The 21,467-nt window shown below is 43.2% G+C and overlaps 1 protein-coding gene across 1 annotated transcript in view; it reads right to left on the reverse strand.

The window, feature by feature from the left end:
* Positions 1–2,514: 2,514 nt before the first annotated feature.
* Positions 2,515–21,467, reverse strand: part of FAM83A (family with sequence similarity 83 member A) — a 78,351-nt gene continuing 59,398 nt past the window's right edge. The window contains exon 4 of the mRNA XM_077493286.1: positions 2,515–6,763. Coding sequence (XP_077349412.1) covers positions 6,196–6,763 — 568 coding nt within the window. The 3' untranslated portion in view covers positions 2,515–6,195. The remainder of the gene's footprint in view (positions 6,764–21,467) is intronic.

Below are 21,467 nucleotides of genomic sequence, written 5' to 3' on the forward strand. Positions count from 1 at the left end.
ACGTCTATCATCTAATCATGAGTAAACAAAGATGCTGTTTTTTTTTTTTCCTTGCACGTGGTTGGGTATTCTTTTCAAAGTGAAATTTCACCACATTCACTAAGAACTTGGGATAATTCCCCTGGGTGGTGACCCTTGACAACCAGAAATAAGCAACTGCACTTTCAAATTAAACAGTGTATCCGTATTTAGTAAATCATCCCCTTGGCACGACCTTCCACTTTACCTAACCAACAGTTACCTTTCAGGGCTGGTTTAAAATCGGATTGGTTAGTGTGGGCCCATACAGAAGTTTCTCTTTAACCACTTCAATACCGGGCACTTAAACACCTTCCTGCCCAGACCAATTTTGAGCTTTCAGCGCTGTCGCATTTTGAATGACAATTGCACGGTCATGCTACACTGTACCCAAATGAAATTTGTGTCATTTTTTTCCCACAAATAGAGCTTTCTTTTGGTGGTATTTGATCACCTCTACGGTTTTTATTTTTTGCTAAACAAAAAAAAAAATACCGAAAATTTTGAAAAAAAAAATGTTTTTTTTTTGTTTCAGTTTCAAAACTTTGCAAATAAGTAAGTTTTCTCCTTCACTGATGGGCACTGATGGGGTTACACTGATGGGCAATGATAAGGCGGCACTGATGGGCACCGATGAGGTGGCACCAATGAAGTGGCACTGATGAGGTGGCATTGATGGACACCGATATGTGGCACTGATAGGCGGCACTGATGGGTGGCACTGATGGGCGACACAGATGGGCACTGATAGGTGGCACAAATTGGCATGGATTGGCATGGATGGGCATGGATAAGTGGCACAGGTGGGCATGGGTTAGGCGGCACAGGTGGGCATGGGTAGGCGGCACAGGTGGGCATGGGTAGGCAGCACAGGTGGGCATGGGTAGGCGGCACAGGTGGGCATGGGTAGGCACTGATAGGCGGCACAGATGGGAACTGATAGGCGGCATTGTATTATAATATATTGCACTAATGGATGCCAATCAGTGCCAATCAATAATGCATGCCAATCAGTGATGCCCATTGTGGGCACTGATTGGCATCCATTATGGGCACTGATTGGCATCCATTGTGGCACTGACTAGAATCCCTGGTGGTCTAGGGTGGCATACCTTATCCTTGGCATCCCTGGTGGTCTGGTGGCGTCCCTGGTGGTCCAGTGTGGGCATCCTCGGGGGGGCTGTGCTGATAATCGATCAGCACAGACCCCCCCTGTCAGAGGAGCAGCCGATCGGCTCTCCTCTACTCGTGTCTGACAGACGCGAGTGAGGAAAAGCCGATCACCGGCTTTTCCTATTTACACTGTGATCAGCCGTGATTGGACACGGCTGATCACGTGGTAAAGAGTCTCCGACGGAGACTCTTTACCGAGATCGTAGTTGCCGGGTGTCAGACTGACACCCCGCAAAAACGATTGCCGCGATGCGCGCCCCCGGGGGCGCGCAGCGGCTCATAATCCTGATCACATCATATGACGTCCGGTCAGGATTATGAAACCACTTTGCCGCCGTCCATTTGCTATAGGGCGGGCGGCAAGTGGTTAAAGATGCTACTAAATAAGCCCCGTACACAAATAGACAATCTAAACCAGGGTTTCTCAACCAGGATTCCATGTTTCCATTGTCGATTGAGGGTTCCATGTCCTCCAAACATTACTAGGGGTGCCTTGAGCAATGAGACATTTCTGCCTCTTAGATAAGAACAGTCATAGGCGGAGGAAATTTGTTTCCTGCAACCAGACAGTGTTGACAGGGGAATCCCTCCCGCCAAGCAATTGTCTTCTCCCGATGGGGAAAACCATCCCTGCTGGGACAACACAGTGATTATTACTAGTGGCTATAACAGCCACTAGTGATAACCGCATGTAAAATCTGGCAGTGCCCATACATGGTTCGATTGTCAGCTGGTTCCTGCTTTACCAGTTGAGATTCAACCCATCTATGGCCGGCTTTAGTTCCCATTGGCACCATTGATATTTTTAGCTATCTCTAAGGGAGTAATTCTTCCCAATGACCACAAGTGTAAGGAGCATTCTTCCCACTGACCATCACACAATTGTATCATGAGATGTAGATATAGTCATTTTTAGCAGGGGCTTCGTGAGATCAGAAAGTTATTTTAAGGGTTGTTTAAAATGTTGAGAAGGGCCACTCTAAACTGTCAGTAATTCTAAAACTTTCATATTTGTTAGTATTTTGCTTTTGATATTACTAGTTTATATAATAATTTATATTGGGTACTCCAGCAATGAGATCTCGTAAGAATTCTAACTTCTACTGCAGTGTTTTCCAGTGAAATAAAATAAAGGGAAAGGCAGGCAACTTCACGATGGCTATAGTTGGTGGTACTCTTGAAACTCACTTTCTGGTGTTCTTGAAATCAATCTTTGGGCCAACGCTGTGCTTTCTATAAATGTATAACAATTTTTTAACAATGTATCTGCAGCTACAAATTACTTAATGCCCCCCTCACCAAAAAAAACACCAAATCTGGTAATTTATTTAATATGTACATTTTATTTAAAAATAATCCACAGTTAATGCAGTGTCAGTGCAGCCATTCAAAATTTTCAGTTTTTCACCTTCTATTACACTTCTAGACAGAACAGTAAACTACATAGTAGATCACCAGGAGAACTGCTATCACATTTGGTAAAGTGAACCTGTGCCGTGTATATGCAGTGCAAAGCAACGGGTCCACTTAACTGTTGCCCCTGGAGTTACTTACCTTAATTTTGCCTCTCCCCCAGCATAGCCCTTAAAGCAAAGTGAAATTTATGTTACTTTCCTTTATGAAAACCACGTTACTCACTCCCCTTCCTTCCAGGATGCAGCTCTGTGTGCTTGAGTGACCACCACTGGACACATGAAGGTGGGGAGACAGTCCTTAATCTTGAGTAAACTCCAACCACAGCGAACTGGAGCTTATGCGTGGCTTTTCTAATCACTTCAAGCGGCTAAGAGAGCAACAGGTAGGCAAAGTAAAGGTAAGCATATGCATCTGAAGGGGTGGCAGTTAGGTGAACCTGTTGCTTTGTTGTCAAATGTGTTATTGGCAATGATGAGTAGTAAGATATGTGCTTGTCCTCAACTTTTTGCCCATTTAGGTAATACTCTATCCTCCAACTTGGTAGAATTAAAATAATTGATAGTCTTTTTCCCCAACATCCATAGAAATGCGGATGGTCAACATGGGGTACAACTCACTAGAGATACCCTGAATAGACAGGTAGTCATTGCAAGTCATACCATGGCTGGGCATACCACTTGTAACTCTTAGCCCTTGTGTGGTGACCCTTGACCATCAACATCCTATAAGCAGCAAAAATAAAATCTTACACTGTTTACAACATGACCCCGAACCCTAACGGACTTAAAGTAAAGAACAAAAAAAACAAAAAACGGTAATTCCGTAAACTGCAAGCAAATAAACAAATGTGCGTTATACAAAATACAAAAAGAAGTAACTTTACTAGTCAGTTCACAATACTTCCTGATGCCATAGTATGAATGCTTACAACGTGTAACAGCAATACACAGTATTCACTAAATGTTCAAGTTTCAAGAACAACTCCAGATAACTGGTAAAATCAATTGATTAACTGCTTAATATGTACAGGAGCTTTGCATATACTGTATGCTAATTATAAGAAATTAAAGTGGAAGTATACTCTCCTATCGTTTTCAGCCAAGGAAGCTGCCATCTTTGCCTCTGTTTAATCTTCAACTGCTATGGTGCTGCACATGTGATTCGTTATGACACCAGCCATTGGATGGTTTGATAGTTTGGCTGAGAGCACAGCCAATGTGCAGTTAGCATTCCCGGCATGCCTTTTTTTTTTTTAACTGTTTAAATCCATGGGTTTACTTCCACTTTAAGGGAATCGTGTTTTTTAATACATTTTCCATTTTATGTTTGGGCCTAAAAAATTTTGATTTTTACATTTTAAATCTTATTACTAACAGAAATACAAAAACTGGATATTAATATTTTAATATTTACTACTTACTACCAACAGGTGTTGGTGAAGCTGCAGGTTTTACTACTATGCTGTGAATAGTCAGACAAGCCTGTGTAACTTCATCTCCTGCTATTCATATCAGTTTACAATACACACACAGATGAATGAGTCAGAAGAGGGACACACTTCACGCCTTGTCTACTAGCCCAAAGAAACCTGTATGGATTTTCAGTTAGATAAAGGCAATAAACAAGTTTGCTGACAGTACTGGGCTTTTTATTAGATAGCCCAATATGCCTTGCAACCTAAATGTCATGTATGCCCCCCCCCCCCAGTATTAGGTGTTTTTTTGTATCATAAACAATTTATACAAGCTATAAAAAAAAATCATAAAGATCAGTTTTTACACTTGTAAACATTAAAAATAGCCAAGAGCCATAATACTGTAGCTCCCATTTATAAAATACAAGTACCTTGAGGTTCCTGGACACACCTGCAACCATTTTAACAAGCCACAAGGAGCCCTAAAACATACACATTTGTTCTGCCCCACTTATATGTATTTTTTGTGCTAGTTAGTTCAGTTCTAACTAGACCTGCTCTGTTTCTTCCATGTTCCCTCAGTCAATGTTAGTACTTTGAAGAGACAGGGCTTAGGAAAGTCATTATCTTCTTACACTTCAAAGGATTGGAAAAAACATTATCTGTACTGCAATTAGCTGAAGTTAAAATGCATTGGATTCAGCTTCTGTGTCTTATTGAAGAGTTAAGCTGCCTGTGGATAGCGCCAAGTCTGCAGAGGACATGTCCAGGTAGACTGGGTCTAAGGCGGTATGTCAATGTATAAAGCGACATTTGAAACAGAACAACATTCCTGATGAAGTTTGGTGGGTGGTCGATCAGATTGCCCATCACAGTAATGGAACAGTAGGGAGCAGAAGGGGCAGCTTTTGATTTCTCCAATAAGTGATGGAAGAAGTTTTGAAGGTTTTTTTTATCTGTATAGCAGGTCTGAAAAGCTGTCAGATTTAGATTTTTATCTTACAATTTTGAGCAATCTTGGGCATAAATAGCCCATCTAACAAAGATATTAGTAGGAGTCTTGTCTGTTTTACTCTTACTCAGGACTTTTACTCATAAAAGCTGCAAATGGCCAGAAGTTTTTCTTGGTACTGTAGTTGTTAGAGAAGCAGTGGTCATGGTTGGGCTCCCTGTTTAGTAGAGCGAGTTATGAAAAATGTTACCTACTTGTTCATGTATAGCATGGGTGCCCAACCAGTGGCCCGCGGAGCCCTCTGATGTGGCCCTCGACCTCCTTCTGTGGGATGGTAGATTGGCAAGCCCAGATCATGGGTTACAGACCCGCCATCCCAGAGCATCTGTGTTGTTAATGAAGCCGGCAAAGTAAGCAGCTGTGGAAAAATGCTGTATAAGCTGATGCTTCCTGTATAGCGCCGTCTCTTGCCACAGGCGGAGCAATGCCAAATGCACTCCGCCGGGGACAGCAACAGCAGGCGATACCTGAATGGAAGACTGTTATTAAAGGTCACTTTATTACTAAAATTGCATTGTATATATGGGCATATCTTCGCAGTGGTTACTGGGCTGTTTTCAAACTGATCTGCAGGTGCAGTGCACCTCCAGGTTACCTGCACTGAGGCATAGACTTCTGTTATTACCTGCGGGTTTGGTGAGCTTTCAGTAAGTGCACCGCACCTGCAGGATATAATAGAAGTATATGGCAAATTGTAACTAACACACAGATGCCCTGCGCTGCAGGCCCCATTCACACAATCGGTCCAACTAATCGGACCCTCCATTCACCTCTATGAAACGGCAGATGTAAACAGATTTGTGTCCTTTTACACCTGCCTACCTCCAATCTGATTCACAAAAAAAAAAAAAAACTGAAGGGGATCAATCCCCTTCCATCAGAGCGGATCGGAGGACCCATAGAGTAGAGTTGGCTTTGTCCGCTCTGCACAGACCTGTCATCTGCCTGCTTCATTGTGGCCCGCGACCAGTTACCAAGTCGCTTAAGTGGCCCTCGCTCTTCAAAAGGTTGGGCACCCCTGATGTATAGTGTTCCCTTTTTAATAAAAGCATTTTTTTCATTTTACATTTTGTACCCTACTTATTAATTTTCATTTTACTACTGGAGTTTGTAGTTTTTTAGTGCATTATTTGTACCAGTGCATTGCAAGTAACAGCATGTTTTAGGTCATTGTGGGTTTAGAAAAAAATCTCCACCCTTGGGTAAATCTGGAGCTCAAAAAGTCTTCTCTGCGGGTCCTGAATGAGCGGTAGACGTTGTTATTATTGTTGAACACGTGGGTTGGGGACTCAGGTTGGTAGCTTCTCTGGAAGTAGTTTAGTTGGTAGTTGGTTGGCGTTGGAGGAGTTCGAAGAGAGGAGTAGCCATGGAAAGAATTAATGCGCTGCAAAGGGGATGTCACTGGGGATGTCACTGGAGATAGCACAGGGGATTGAACTGGAGTGATGGATGTAGGCGACAAAGGTGGTTGTGATGTGTGGGAAATGCTGGATGACCCACTAAGAGGTTCTGAAGTTGTGTTTTTACTCTCCTGGGTGCTGGTGTCTGACATTGCCCGTTTCTCATTATCCTTTTTTAAGACTGGCGCCATTGGAGCTGGAGACTTCAATCCCATCACTGGTTTGGATGTGGCATATAGATGTCTAAACTCTTCATCAAATAACTCCACCACATGTCCAGAAAACTTGCACAAAAAGTTTCTGTGGACTTGCCCAGAAAGCCACGTGAAGCTGAAAAGACAAGAAGAGTATTGTTAGAAAGTATAACCTTGATTTATAGACTTTCCCGAAACAACAAAACTTTTCAAAACAAGTCCAGAGTTCATTTGAGAATATTTCAATTATTACAATAGCCAGAATTCCTTTTTGTCATTCTTAAGACCCGTACACACGATCGGACTTTTTGACAACAAACATGCAAATTAGCTGTTTTTGAGCAACATCCGACCGTGTGTACGCTCCATCGGACAAACTTTTTCCATTTCCATCAGAGTTTTGTTGGCTGTGCGAACAGACAAACTTTTTGACAACATAAGTCCAATGGAGCAAAGTCCGATCGTGTGTACGCAAAACCATCGGACTTTTGTACAAAGTAAAAACACGCATGCTCAGAACCAATGCAAAAGATCAGACAACAATACAGAAGTTGACCAAAGGTGGCGCTGGAGTAATTGAACGTCCTCTTTTGAAGTGTCATCAGTACGTTGAAACGTCACTACGTTCGTGTTTGTTGCCTAAAAAGTCCGATTGTGTGTATGCAATACAAACTTGTGGACTACGCCCTTTGTACAAAAGTCCACGGGAAAGTTTGTACAAAGTCCGATCGTGTGTATGAGGCTTTAGATAGATTTCATTCTCACTAGAAAAGTTGTTTTCTCTAAGTGCTCCTCAGTGTTTCTTCTAAATGAAAAAGACCATTACAACGAGAAACGGATACGTTTAGCAGGTTACCCAGCCCTCAAGAAAGACAGCAATGAGGGGCTATTCAGATAAAACTGCAAAAGAAATACAGGATTCTATTCAGCACTATCAAACAACGATGAATCCAGAAATTCACGAGCAATTAAGCTAAACATGTTATATAAAAAAACAAAACCTCATATAAAAATAGTCAGCAGATCCAGAGAAATAAGTAGGTAAAATTGCACAGAAATGTAAAATTTTCTTCAGAAGGTCATGTTTGACTTTTTACCTCCTAAGGCTACCGATTACTTAGTAAAGCACAAATGTGGAGACTTGGAAGGCAGGAGAGGGCTAGGCCAAACCTAAAAAGCCAAGCTTTGCATGTATAATGTGGATGCCTGTATCTCTGCATCTACTGATGTTTTTGATATTTCATTTGCACCAAAATTAACCCCTGTTCCTTCATATTTTATCAATATTTCAGTTGTATTACCCATGCTTGTTACAGGTTTACTTTAAGGCCTATTTAGATCATTTTGTTTAGCTGAGTATATATAAATGTTTGTAATTTTCTATTCAACTCCATTCAACTTACTACTGTACTTATTATAAATAAGAAACGTGTTTATCAGGCTCAAAAATTACCTTACACAAGTAAATGTGTCGGAGCAGAAAAGGTAATCCAAAAGGACGTGCTTTCCCTTTAGATAGCTCATAGTGCTCTAAAAATCTGTTGCCATGTATGAAAGGTCTATGTGCAAAAAAGTATTGTACACATATAGCAAATAAATAGATATAAAACTTAAAACATATCAAGTGTATAAATGTAAAAAAAAAATCAAACAAATTAAGTGAAAGTTTAGCTGGAAAAAAAAGCCCTTTGAGGTCATGGCATTCCACTGCAATTGCTAAAAAAATTCTAAATTATTGGTTGGTAGAGTTTTATTTAAGCCGTAGCATAAATGGTTGTGGTGGTGATGAGACTTTAAGAGAGTTACATGTGTAGCGCCGGCTCCTGAAGAGCACGCACTATGTGTTTTTGTCATTTAATATTCCTGGAACTTCAGTTTGGTTTTGGGTTCAATTACACAAAATTTTGGTCTCAGTACCAGTGTAGCTGGGTTGCATTGTGTTCTGCTTGACCATAGGTGGCGCTGTCATCTCTGGTAGGTGCTAGAACACAGTCCAGTTAGGTGCATTGAGTGCTAGTTCTCTCTCTAAACCAGCCCAGTGGGAGTGTCACTTTTGCTGTGCATTCTGGGAGGGGGTACTTAAGGTGCTGACATCACGTGCTTCAGGGTTCCGGTCTAGAAGTGCTTTCTGGCTGTTTGGTCCTGGTCCTCCTGACCAGCCCCCCTGGTCATTTGCACCAAAATTAACCCCTGTTCCTTCATATTTTATCAATATTTCAGTTGTATTACCCATGCTTGTTACAGGTTTACTTTAAGGCCTATTTAGATCATTTTGTTTAGCTGAGTATATATAAATGTTTGTAATTTTCTATTCAACTCCATTCAACTTACTACTGTACTTATTATAAATAAGAAACGTGTTTATCAGGCTCAAAAATTACCTTACACAAGTAAATGTGTCGGAGCAGAAAAGGTAATCCAAAAGGACGTGCTTTCCCTTTAGATAGCTCATAGTGCTCTAAAAATCTGTTGCCATGTATGAAAGGTCTATGTGCAAAAAAGTATTGTACACATATAGCAAATAAATAGATATAAAACTTAAAACATATCAAGTGTATAAATGTAAAAAAAAATCAAACAAATTAAGTGAAAGTTTAGCTGGAAAAAAAAGCCCTTTGAGGTCATGGCATTCCACTGCAATTGCTAAAAAAATTCTAAATTATTGGTTGGTAGAGATTTATTTAAGCCGTAGCATAAATGGTTGTGGTGGTCATGAGACTTTAAGAGAGTTACATGTGTAGCGCCGGCTCCTGAAGAGCACGCACTATGTGTTTTTGTCATTTAATATTCCTGGAACTTCAGTTTGGTTTTGGGTTCAATTACACAAAATTTTGGTCTCAGTACCAGTGTAGCTGGGTTGCATTGTGTTCTGCTTGACCATAGGTGGCGCTGTCATCTCTGGTAGGTGCTAGAACACAGTCCAGTTAGGTGCATTGAGTGCTAGTTCTCTCTCTAAACCAGCCCAGTGGGAGTGTCACTTTTGCTGTGCATTCTGGGAGGGGGTACTTAAGGTGCTGACATCACGTGCTTCAGGGTTCCGGTCCAGAAGTGCTTTCTGGCTGTTTGGTCCTGGTCCTCCTGACCAGCCCCCCTGGGCTCTCATGGCCTTGTGTGCGGATCCCCCTGACTCCAAGTCTCGGGGCTGGCTGGCCCGAGACAAAGTAACTGAAGGAAGGATTCAGAGGTGGTTCGGTGCCATCTTGGTTTGTGGAGAGGCCCAGCAACTGTAGAAGCATCCAGGGGAGGACTCTTCGGGAGAAGGCCACGCAAAGGTTGGCTTCTCAGAAGGAGCCTGAAGGCTAAGTTGAAGGACCCCAAGCAAATATGATCTTGTATGGTATCGCCGGACCGGCTGCAAGATACTGGTACCGTACGGGGGTTCTCTGAGTTGTCTACATCATGGGTCTTCAAACTATGGCCCTCCAGTTGTTCAGGAACTACAATTCCCATTATGCCTAGTCATGTCTGTGAATGTCAGAGTTTTACAATGCCTCATGGGATGTGTAGTTTCGCAACAGCGGGAGGGCCGTAGTTTGAGGATCCCTGGTCTACATCTTTCAGTTATTCAAGTGTTCTACAACAAGTCTGTGGCAGAGACTTTATTCAAGGGTTCTACAACAAGTTTGTGGCAGAGACTTCATTTTATTTAACCCCCCTGTTGGATGCCAGACCTGGTCAGATAAGGACTATCCGATAAGGGTGAGGATCCAGCTGTGAATGGCTTTTCTCTGGATTTCCTAATGCGAGAGACTCTTTTTTTCTATTTGACTAAGTTACAAGAGTACCTGGACTTTCCTACCTAAACCCTCTAACCCTACTTTGAGAGACTGTGTTCGTTTACTCTTTTGCAAATAAAAATCCCTTAAGCGGAACTGGTCTCAGTCTCTGCAGTTCTTGGGCCATCAACCTCAGGAAACCCCTAGAAATACACGAGGTGAAGAAGGTAATGGTAAGCCCAATTAAATCAGTCGCTCCTTCGGGGGTCGGTGCTACACATAAATATGCTCTGTATTGTAATAAAAAAACTCTGCATCCCAGAAATCCCCCTATCTCTGTGTCTGAACCAAAGATGAAACTCTGAGTGCAGTAATCCTAAGAACATTCCCAGGAAGGCTGTATTTCATGCAAAATATTGCCTGTAGACTGAATTAAATCTCAGTGCAGTTTTCTGGGTGAAGCATTGCCCTCCAATTGGTGCCTAGGTATATGTCACATGATCTTAAATGGGAGGATCAGTCTAGTCAGAATAGTCAGTATCGACGGCCGATGAAATTTTTTTTGGTGGGTGGCAAACAGTATACCACCAATCAAGGCCGCCCCCCCCCCCCCCTCCCCGGTTGGTCGGTAGCACTTACGACATCACCTGTGGCTTCCCCTGCTCGGCAGCGGCAGCCTACCATTCTCCTGCTCTCCACAGGTCATTACGGCGGCGGTGGCTTCCCTTTCCTCCCTCCTCCTCAGTGACCAATCGGGAGTCTTCTCTTTTTGGCCAATCGAAAAAAAAGGTGTCTCACACTTGCTTCCGCTTCTGATTAAGGATCAGTGTTTTTAACAGCAAATGTTCATTCGCTGTTATAACACACCTGGGGGAGATCAGAGAGTATTCTCTGCAACCCGAGCCCACCCTATTTTGAAACCTATTAGAGCCTTTGGCTCTAATCAGGTGCTTCACAAAAAAAAACCTGGCTGCTGTAATTGATGCACCCGGTGCCCTGAAAGCCCTGAGGGTGGCCGCGGCAGCCATGGATAGAACCATTGCATATATAAGGTGGCATGGAGAGAGGGGGCAGCGACCGGGTGGCCCTAATATATGGGCTGCCACTGCTAGTTAGTGATCAATTTTTTCAACAGAAATGACATGACCCAATGTATAGACTTTGAGCTATGCAGCACACATTAGTTGTGGTTATGTACACTGCTCTATGCACACTACAAATCCCATAGTCCATTGTCCATCTCAGGAGCGAGCAAGAGAGGGTGGCTACATTCTTACATAAAGTGTGACCATAGAGAAAGAATGTAGCCACCCTCTAACAGGAAGTCAGATCACACAGCAAACAAAAAAAAAAGGAATTTGGAGGAGGGTGAGAGCAATAGAAGGGACCTTTTTTTTTTTGGTTGGGAATGCACACTTGAATAGATTTTTTTTTTTATTCTTTAACTAAAAAAACAATAAGGATACAGGAAACATATTGAACAATCACAAATATTTTGAGATTAGTATCAATTTAAGATTTCCCAATGCTTAAAAACTGCTTTTGAAATACAATAAAAAAAAAAAAAATTCCCAGCATGATCATGACAGCAGTCCCCCACACTGCTGGCGACTCTGCAAACACTGACTACTAACAACAAGAATGCACTTCAGAAGGCATACGTCCTGACAGCAATCGGTAATTATCAACAAGTAGAGACACGGCTGGAGTTCGGATTATTATATCGACACTTCACTTGGCTTTTTCACCAATTCGCCCTTGAGGGTAAACAACATCATTATTCCATAGTGCCTTTATTGACGGCTAATATTTCAGCTAAAAAAAAAAAAAAACATGATGAGGCTGGAGCTGTCCATACTAGCACTGGAGAGGGCCCCTTGTCAGCAAAATATTTTTAACCACTTCAGCCTCGGAACATTTGGCTGCTCAATGACCAGGCCATTTTTTGCGATACAGCACTGCGTCGCTTTAACTGACAATTGCGCGGTCGTGCGATGCTGTACCCAAACAATTGACTTCCTTTTTTTTCCACAAATAGAGCTTTCTTTTGCTGGTATTTGATCGCCTCTGCGGTTTTTATTTTTTGCGCTATAAACAAAAAAATAGCGACGATTTTGAAAAAAACACAAGATTTTGTACTTTTTTGCTATAATAAATACCCCCAATTTTTTTCTCAGTTTAGGCCGATATGTATTCTTCTACATATTTTTGGTAATAAAAAAATGGCAATAAGCGTATATTGATTGGTTCGCGCAAAAGTTTTTGTGTCTACAAAATAGGGGATAGATTTATGGCATTTTTTTTTTTTACTAGTAATGGTGGCGATCGATCTGCCATTTTTATCATGACTGCGACGTTATGGCGGACACATCGGACACTTTTGACACATTTTTGGGACAACTGACAATTATACAGCGATCATTGCTATAAAAATGCACTGATTACAATATATATATGCTATATGCTATGTATAAATGTCACTGGCAGGGAAGGGGTTAACACTAGGGGGTGATCAAGGGGTCCCTGACTGTGTGTTTTAACTGTAGGGGGAGAGGATGACAGATCGTGGTTCCTAGCTATTAGGAACTCATGATCTGCATCTCCTCTCCTCACAGAACAGGGATTTGTGTGTTTACACACATGTCCCTGTTCTGCCTCTCGTGCCCGCAATCGCACATGGCTGGTGATCATTGCGACCGCCAGTCACGAGCATCGGCACCCCTACAGTACAGCGGTGCGCGCTCGCCTGCTATCCCGCTTAAAGGAACTGACATACAGCTACAATGGTTTGCGGGATCGTGCCGACCTGCCGCAGTATAATGACGGTGACTGGACGGCAAGTGGTTAAAGTGATTCTATTTAAATTTTTTGCAAATAGCAAACATGTTATACTTACCTGCTCTGTGCAATGGTTTTTCACAGAGCCTCTCCGATCCTCCTCTTCTGGGGTTCCCTGCTGGCGCTCCTCGCATTCCCCCCCTGCCAAGTGCCCTTGTGCGTGCTCGCTCCTGAGCTGGCTCTGTGTTTCCATTGATACACAGAGCGCATCCCATCCACACCCCCCTCTCTCTGCTCACTGGCTGTGATTGACAGCAGTAGGAGCCAATGGCTTCCACTGCTGCACTTCTGTTAAATGAGGAAAGAGAGAGCCAAGAGAGCTGCTGCTCTTGTGCACAGCACTGACCCGAGATCAGGCTCAAGCAAGTAGCATGCAATAAGGCAGCCTTTCTCAACCTTTTCAACACAGAGGAACCCTTAAAATAGTTCTCTGGTCTCGGGGAACCCCTGCTAAAAATTAGAAATCTACAATTCATGATACATTAGTGTGATGGTCAGTGGGAAGAATGATCCTTACACTTGTGTTCATTGGGAAGAATCACCTCCTTACAGATAGCTAAAAAGATCAATGGTGTAGATGGGAACTTATCCGAGAGGCAGAAATGGCCCAATACTGAAGGAACCCCTAGCAACCTCTGGAGGAACCCTAGTTGAGAATCACTGCAGTAAGGTAAAAAAACCTTCTGCCTTTAGAACTACTTTATTTATTTTTTGAATTCTTTATTTAAGGAAGGCAACAAGACAATGTAGCATGAAATTGCCGTGGAATCCACAGTAAATATAACTTGCATTGTGGTGGGAGTCATATAGGAGAATATGAATGGAATATGAGTGCAGCAGGTAGAGGGACAGAGGGGCAACAACAGTCCCTTTAAGTTTCCAGGAGCCCTAGATCCAGCACCACCTCGTCATCGGACTCCTAAGGTAAGGCCATCTTCCCATCAATCTCCCGTGGTTATAGTGTGAGGGAGGGGGCCAGATTTGTTTGTCCCCCTCCCAAAAAAAATATTGGGCACCAGCCACCACTGAGAAACACCTTTTAAGGGTTTATTTAATAAAACTGAAGAGTACAAAATCTCTCTGCCTAGAAAAATCAACTTCCAGGTTTTTTGTCAAAGCTTTCCAAACAAGCTCCAAGTAAGTCTTTAGGCAAGCAGATGTAAACAGACATGTGTCATGTGTCTGTTTACATCCACTTTTCTGTGAGTCCATCCAGGTCTGGAAAAAGAAATGGTAAAAGACTGGGCCCTTATTCATATTTCCAGGCCTAAACGTGATGGATTGGAGGTAACCTGATGTACTCAGACACAAGTCTGTTTTCTTCCGACCACCCATAGATCAAACATGGGTCCGCAAAAAGGTTCCAACATGGAGGAAAAAAAAAAAATCAATGGTAATTTTTTACAAAAATGACATTTGTCCTGTTCTGTTCCAGTTCAGTCGGGAATTAGTAGGCCCTAAAGCTGAATGAACTTTGCCGCCTGGGTTGTGCGTTGAATGCTCCGTGCACCTGTGTGCATACATTAGATGAGGTTTTATGTGAGAGTGATAGATAATGATGGCAGCTGTGCAGGCAGCACCCAGTTCTGGCACCGAGGCTTCTGCTTTGTTCCAAGATACACATGAGAAAACAGAGCCAATCCAAAATTCTTCTATTCTGTGACAGCAATAATGTAAATCAGAACACAGAGGAATAAATCAATGTGAATGAAGTCAGATTAAACATACTAGATTGAATGGTGATGGAAAGAGGAAAACAAATTGAGAGCTATTATTATCTTTTAGACTGGAATATGAAATAAAGTGTAAGCAGATTTATGTATGGAAGGGAATGAATCGGCAGTATGACATAAAACACCCTGTATTTGCTTAAAGTGATTGTAAGGGTTCGTTTTTTTTAAATAACAAACATATCATACTTACCTCCACTGTGCAGCTCATTTGCACAGAGTGGCCCCTGAACCGACTCTTCTGGGGCCCTTCGGCGGCTCTCCTGGCTCCTCCCCACATCAGATAACCCCCTGGGAGAAGCGCTCTCCCGGGGGAGGGTTACATTGTGGGCACGCTCCCAAGTCCAGCATTTGGCGTCCACAGAGGACGAATGCAGGACTCGGTCTGCCCCCCCCCCCCCCCCCCCCCCCCAGCGCCTGTGTCATTGGATTTGATTGACAGCAGTGGGAGCCAATGACTGCTCTGCTATCAATCTATCTAATCAAGAGCCGAGAACCCTGGGCAGAGAGATAGCGCATCCCTGTGGGTCAAGGTCTAGGGCTCAGGTAAGTAAAACAGGGGGCTGGGGGTCACCGCCAGGTGTTTTTTCACCTTAATGCATAGGATACATTAAGGTGAGAAAACACGAGGGTTTACAACCTCTTTAATATTAGTTCTCTAAAGTACGGAACACTGTACATTACGCAACACCAAAACAAGACAATTAGGGCAATTTCTTGCATAAATCAATCTTCAGTTGGAAAAAAAAAAAGATCTGTATAATGCGATGTTGAGACTTGTCGGTTAAAGGGGGGGCTGGAGCCATTCTTGTTATCGTTGTGGAATCCGGTTTAGGCAGCTGACTCCAGATGCCAAGCGTAAAATGACATTGTTTTGGAAACTAGAAATGTTCTCAACACAAAGAACTGTAAAAATCTCAGTGGAAGATGAAGTTTGCTGGTCCGGAATGAGAAAGCGCAAAGCTTTTCGGAGAGATGGAAAGGGTTTAACCATGCTGATATATACACTCACTGGCTGCTTTATTAGGTACACCTATTCAATTGCTGGGTAAAGCCGCGTACACACGGGCGGACTGTCTGACCAACTAAGTCCGTCAGACAATCCGACGGACAGTCCGTCCTACTTTCGAATGAACGGACTTGACCACACACGATGAACAAACAGTCCGTTGAAAGCTTGCGCGATGACGTGTACAGCACGTACGACGGGACTAGAAATAGGAAGTCGAATACACAGCAATGCAACCTTTCGCCGTGTAAATCCTTTCTGAGCATGCGCCATACTTAGTCCGTCCAACTAGCCTACTCACGAGCGGACTGTCCGCTGAAACCAAAGTTGGACGGACAATATTACGGAAATTCCGAAATACTTAGTCTGCCAGACTGCACGCTGAAAAAGTCCGCTGAAGCCCACACACGAGCGGACTGTCCGCTGAAATGTGTTTCGGCGGACTAAGTTGGACAGACAGTCCGCCCGTGTGTACGCGGCTTAACAAAAATTTATAATTACCTAATCACATGGCAGCAACTCAATGTATTTAGACATCTAGACCAGTGTTAACCACTTCACCCCCGGAAGATTTGGCTGCTGAATGACCAGGACATTTTTTGCGATTCGGGACTGCGTTGCTTTAACTGACAATTGCGTGGACGTGCGATGTTGCACCCAAACAAAATTGGCGTCCTTTTTTCCCCACAAATAGAGCTTTCTTTTGGTGGTATTTAATCGTCTCATGCGGTTATTAATTTTTCCTATATAAACAAAGAGCGACAATTTTGAAATAAACTCAATATTTTATATTTTTGCTATAATAAATATCCCCATATTTTTTTAAAAAGGCTATTTTTTTCTCAGTTTAGGCCGATATGTATTCTTCTACATATTTTTGGTAAAAAAATAATCGCAATAAGCGTATATTGATTGGTTTGCGCAAAAGTTATAGCATCTACAAAATAGGGGATTGCTTTATAGCACTTTTATTATTATTTTTTCTTTTTTTTTACTAGTAATGGTGACAATCTGCGATTTTTATCAGGACTGCGACATTATGGCAGACACATCGGACACTTTTGACACATTTTTGGGACCATTGGCATTTATACAGCGATCAGTGCTATAAAAATGCACTGATTACTGTAAAATTGTCACTGGCAGAGGAGGGGTTAAGACTAGGGGGCGATCAAGGGGTTAACTGTGTTCCCTGTGTGTGTTTGTAACTGTAGTGGGAGGGAATTGACCTAGAGGAAGTGACAGATCATGGTTCCTAGCTAATAGGAAATCACAATCTGTCACGCCTCTCAGAACAGAACAGGGATTTGCGTGTTTACACACACACTCGCCCCTGTTCTGCCTCTGGTGCCCGCGATTGCTTGTGGCCAGCGGTCATCGCGACCGTTGGCCATGAGCATCAGCAACCCCACTGTGCAACGGGCACAGGCGTGCCTGCTATCCCGATCCTGCCATATAATTACGACGGCTCGCAGGATCGTGCCGACCTGCCACAGTAAAATGACGCCGGCTGGCCAGCAAGCCGTTAATTCCGTCGGCTAAAATAACACTGTTTTAGTTGACTAAAATATGACTAAAACTAAAACAATTCAAATGAATAAAATACGACTAAAGCTAAGATGGCATTTTAGTCAAAAGAATATGAATAAAACTAAAATCGAAAATTTAACACTACGGCCAAAAGTTTTGAGAATGACACAAATATTAATTTTCACAAAGTCTGTTTTTAGATCTTTCTGTCAGATGTTACTATGGTATACTGAAGTATAATTACAAGTATTTTAAGAGTCAAAGGCTTTTATTGACAATTACATTAGGTTTACGCAAAGAGTCAATATTTGTTGGCCTTTCTTTTTTAAGTCCTCTGCAATGCACCCTGGCATGCTGTCATTCAACTTCTGGGCCACATCCTGACTGATGGCAGCCCATTCTTGCATAATCAATGCTTTGAGTTTGTTACAATTTGTGGGTTTTTTGTTCACTTGCCTCTTGAGGATTGACCACAAGTTCTCAATGGGATTAAGGTCTGGGGAGTTTCCTGGCCTTGTTTATTAAACAAGTTTCTAGTTGCAGGACTAGTGGCGGGTAAATTTAGCCAGGTCTGTGTTTCTATTCCAGGCCTGGTTATTTCGATTTGAGAATGGGAGTGATCCTCATCTCTGCAGAGTGCATCAGGTTTCTGTGACCGGGGAACACAGTGCTTGACTGTAAAGAGGATCAAGTGGAGGTAGTAGAAGTAAAGCGGCGGAAGTAGACCTGCTATCGGATTTCTGTGTGACCGGGGAACACAGGACTTTAATACAAAGGAAAAGGTCAGTGTAACGTTGAAGAAGCAGAAGTGCTGGAGAGTGTAGCGCAGCATGCTGTGTGGCCGAGGAACATAGTATGAACAGAAGTGGATGGGCTGGAGCAATAGTCTGTCGTTTAACATGTGCCAAGGTCAAATTTGCAACAACTTCCAGAGACTGTGGGTCTGTTAGTCCTTTGAGCTATGGAAGACAGGAGGTAGAGGGCTTTGGCTCTCTATTTGTAGCAGGAACCCCACATCAGTCTAATCAGGGCCATCTTTAATGTTGATTGGACCCTGGGAAAACATTTTATTGGGCCCCCACACCCCCCCCCCCATTCAAATTCATTCTCCACCTGCTCTGAGACATACAATAAATAGCAGCTAGACCTAAAATCAGTTTACTATGGCAGATCAGGCAGCAATTGCAATTGGTTGCCAGAGGTTACAGCATATCATTACTGCTTACTGACTGGTTGCTAGAGGTTACAGCACACATCACGGCTCAGTGATTAGTTGCTAGAGGTTACAGCAAATGATTTCTGCTTGTTAATTGATTGCTAGAGATTACTGTACAGTATTACTGCTCACTGACTGGCTGCTAAAGGTTACAGCACATCATCTCCTCACTGCAGGGGGCATGATATACATATGAATGCCCCCTTTATTTACATATCTATGCCGCCGGCCGCAGCTATTTACTTATGAATGCCGCCGCTATTTACATATAAATGCCGGTTATTTACATGTAAACACAGGGTCTGCCCATATCCATTTTGCTTGGGGCCCCCAAATTCCTTCAAATGGCCCTGAATACAGGGTAATTATTCCGAGTGATTCACCTTCTTTAACTGGAAGCTGTGAGTTGTAAATCTTCAGTCAGTCAGATAAAAGAAGAGACAATAGTCTGCAGTATGAACTCTACAGGGGAAATCCATTAACAGAGCCAAGGCCATGGATGATAACATCAGAACCAATGCAAAAGATCAGACAACAATACAGAAGTTGACCAAAGGGTGGCGCCGGAGTAATTGAATGTCCTCTTTTTAAGTGTCGTCAGTACGTTGAAACGTCACTACGTGTTTGTTGCCTAAAAAGTCCAATCATCTGTATGCAATACAAATTTATGGCCAACACCTTTTGTACAAAAGTCCACAGGAAAGTTTGTACAAAGTCCTATCGTGTGTATGAGGCTTTAGACAGGATATTAAGAAGAGAAGAAAAGATTGATCGCACACTTGGATCCAAAAGCTATCCACATCTCTGTTGTGAACAAGCATGGTTCTTTTCGCGTGAAACGCGTCAACTGATCATCATTATTACAATTTTGTCTGGCTCATGACAATAAAGACATTTCTATAGCATCTTTTGGATCCAAGTGTGCGATCAATCTTTTCTTCTTTTATTGATATTGCCTATGGTGATGAGCCGGGATTAGCACCTTGGACCACCTGGTGTATCAATTTTTTGCTTGAAGCGGTGTGTGCACCCTTGTTCTGTTTCCTGTTAGACGGGATAATTTGGTTGTTTGCAGGCTGGTTGGTGAGTTTAAGCTGGGAACTTTTTTGGTATTGTTTGACATGCATCGCCCTTCCATGTGCTCCTTGCTGCAAAGGCCAGTTATAGGTGGGGCAGTAGCCATTTGTTTGTACTGTTGTAAACATCCATGAAAGCATGGATTCATCCTGCCTTGTATCACCAGTTCAGGCTGGTGGCGGGGGTGTCATGGTGTCACACTTTGGGCCCCTTAGCACCTATTGAGTATCATTTAAACACCACGGTCTACCTGAGTATTGTTGCTGACCATGTCCATCTCTTTATGACTACAGTGTACTCATCTTCTGATGGCTCCTTCCAGCGGGATAATGCACCATGTCACCAAGCTCCAATCATCTCACCACTGGTTTCTTAAATATAACAATGAAGTCACTGTACTCCAATGGCCTCCACAGTCACCAGATCTCAATCCAATAGAGCAGGGCTCAAAATTTCAAGTCCTGAACTACTAGCCAGGCCTCAAAGGTTACTCAGCACTAGTGCCTCAATCAATCCCTACCCTGCCCCGCCCCGAATTCCGCCCTCATAAATAATCCCATGAAATGGCACTTTATGCAAAAATAAGTTACAAAAATATTATAAATATAAACAACAACTTTATTAGTGCAGCCTCACCTGTGCCCCTCAATGCAGCCTCACCTGTACCCACCATTGCAGCCACACTGTGCCCACCATTGCAGCCACACTGTGCCCACCATTGCAGCCACACTGTGCCCATTGCAGCCACACTGTGCCCACCATTGCAGCCACACTGTGCCCACCATTGCAGCCACACTGTGCCCATTGCAGCCACACTGTGCCCATTGCAGCCACACTGTGCCATTTGTAGCCACACTGTGCCCATTGCAGCCACACTGTGCCCATTGCAGCCACACCGTGCCTATTGCAGCCTCGTCTGATCAGAGGAATGCATGGCTGGAGGAAGAGGAGAGCCGCGGGATAGCACGCTGTTACCAGCGCTTACATTATAATTGTCACCGCTCTGCTTGACACAGCCCCACCTCCTCCTGACCTGCGCCTGTGATAGATAGAACGCCTCACAGCATTGGACCGGTGTTCTGTCTATCACAGGCACAGGTCAGGAGGAGGCATGGCTGTCCCGTGGCTCTCCTCTTCCTTCCTGGGGCGATCGCTGGGAGAACGGCCCCCGATCAACCCCGCCGGCGGTGCTCTCCCCCCCCTCTCCCAGGCAGGCAGCCCAGCTCACAAGCCCTCATTTTCCACTCGCAAAATGCGAGTAGGCGAGTGGAAAATTTGAGGGCTGCAAAAGAGCACCTTTGGGATGTGGTGGAACGGGAGATTCACATCATGGATGTGCAGCTGACAAATTTGCAGCAACTGCGTGATGCTATTATGTCAATGTGGACCAAAATCTTTGAGGAACATTTCCAACACCTTGTTGAATCTATGCCACAAAGAATGAAGGCAGCTCTGAAGGTAAAAGGGGGGTCCAACCAGGTAATAGCAAGGTGTACCTAATAAAGTGGCCAGTGCGTGTATATTTTTAATGGTCTCACTGGTTGGAAAAAAGGGAGATAAGCACCTGAATGACCACAACATACAGATAAATAAATGTAGAATATATATTGTGGGATTGCGCCTCCCCAACCAATGTGAATAATTTTAGATATACTAGTGCCAAAACTTACTAAGTGATCACTGTGCCACCTTAGTACCATATAAACTTCCCAAAGTGTATACAA

This window comes from Lithobates pipiens, unplaced genomic scaffold (assembly GCF_037356315.1).
Source record: "Lithobates pipiens isolate NorthernLeopardFrog02 unplaced genomic scaffold, aLitPip1_a1.2 Scaffold_19, whole genome shotgun sequence".
In the NCBI taxonomy this organism is placed as follows: Eukaryota; Metazoa; Chordata; class Amphibia; order Anura; family Ranidae; genus Lithobates; species Lithobates pipiens.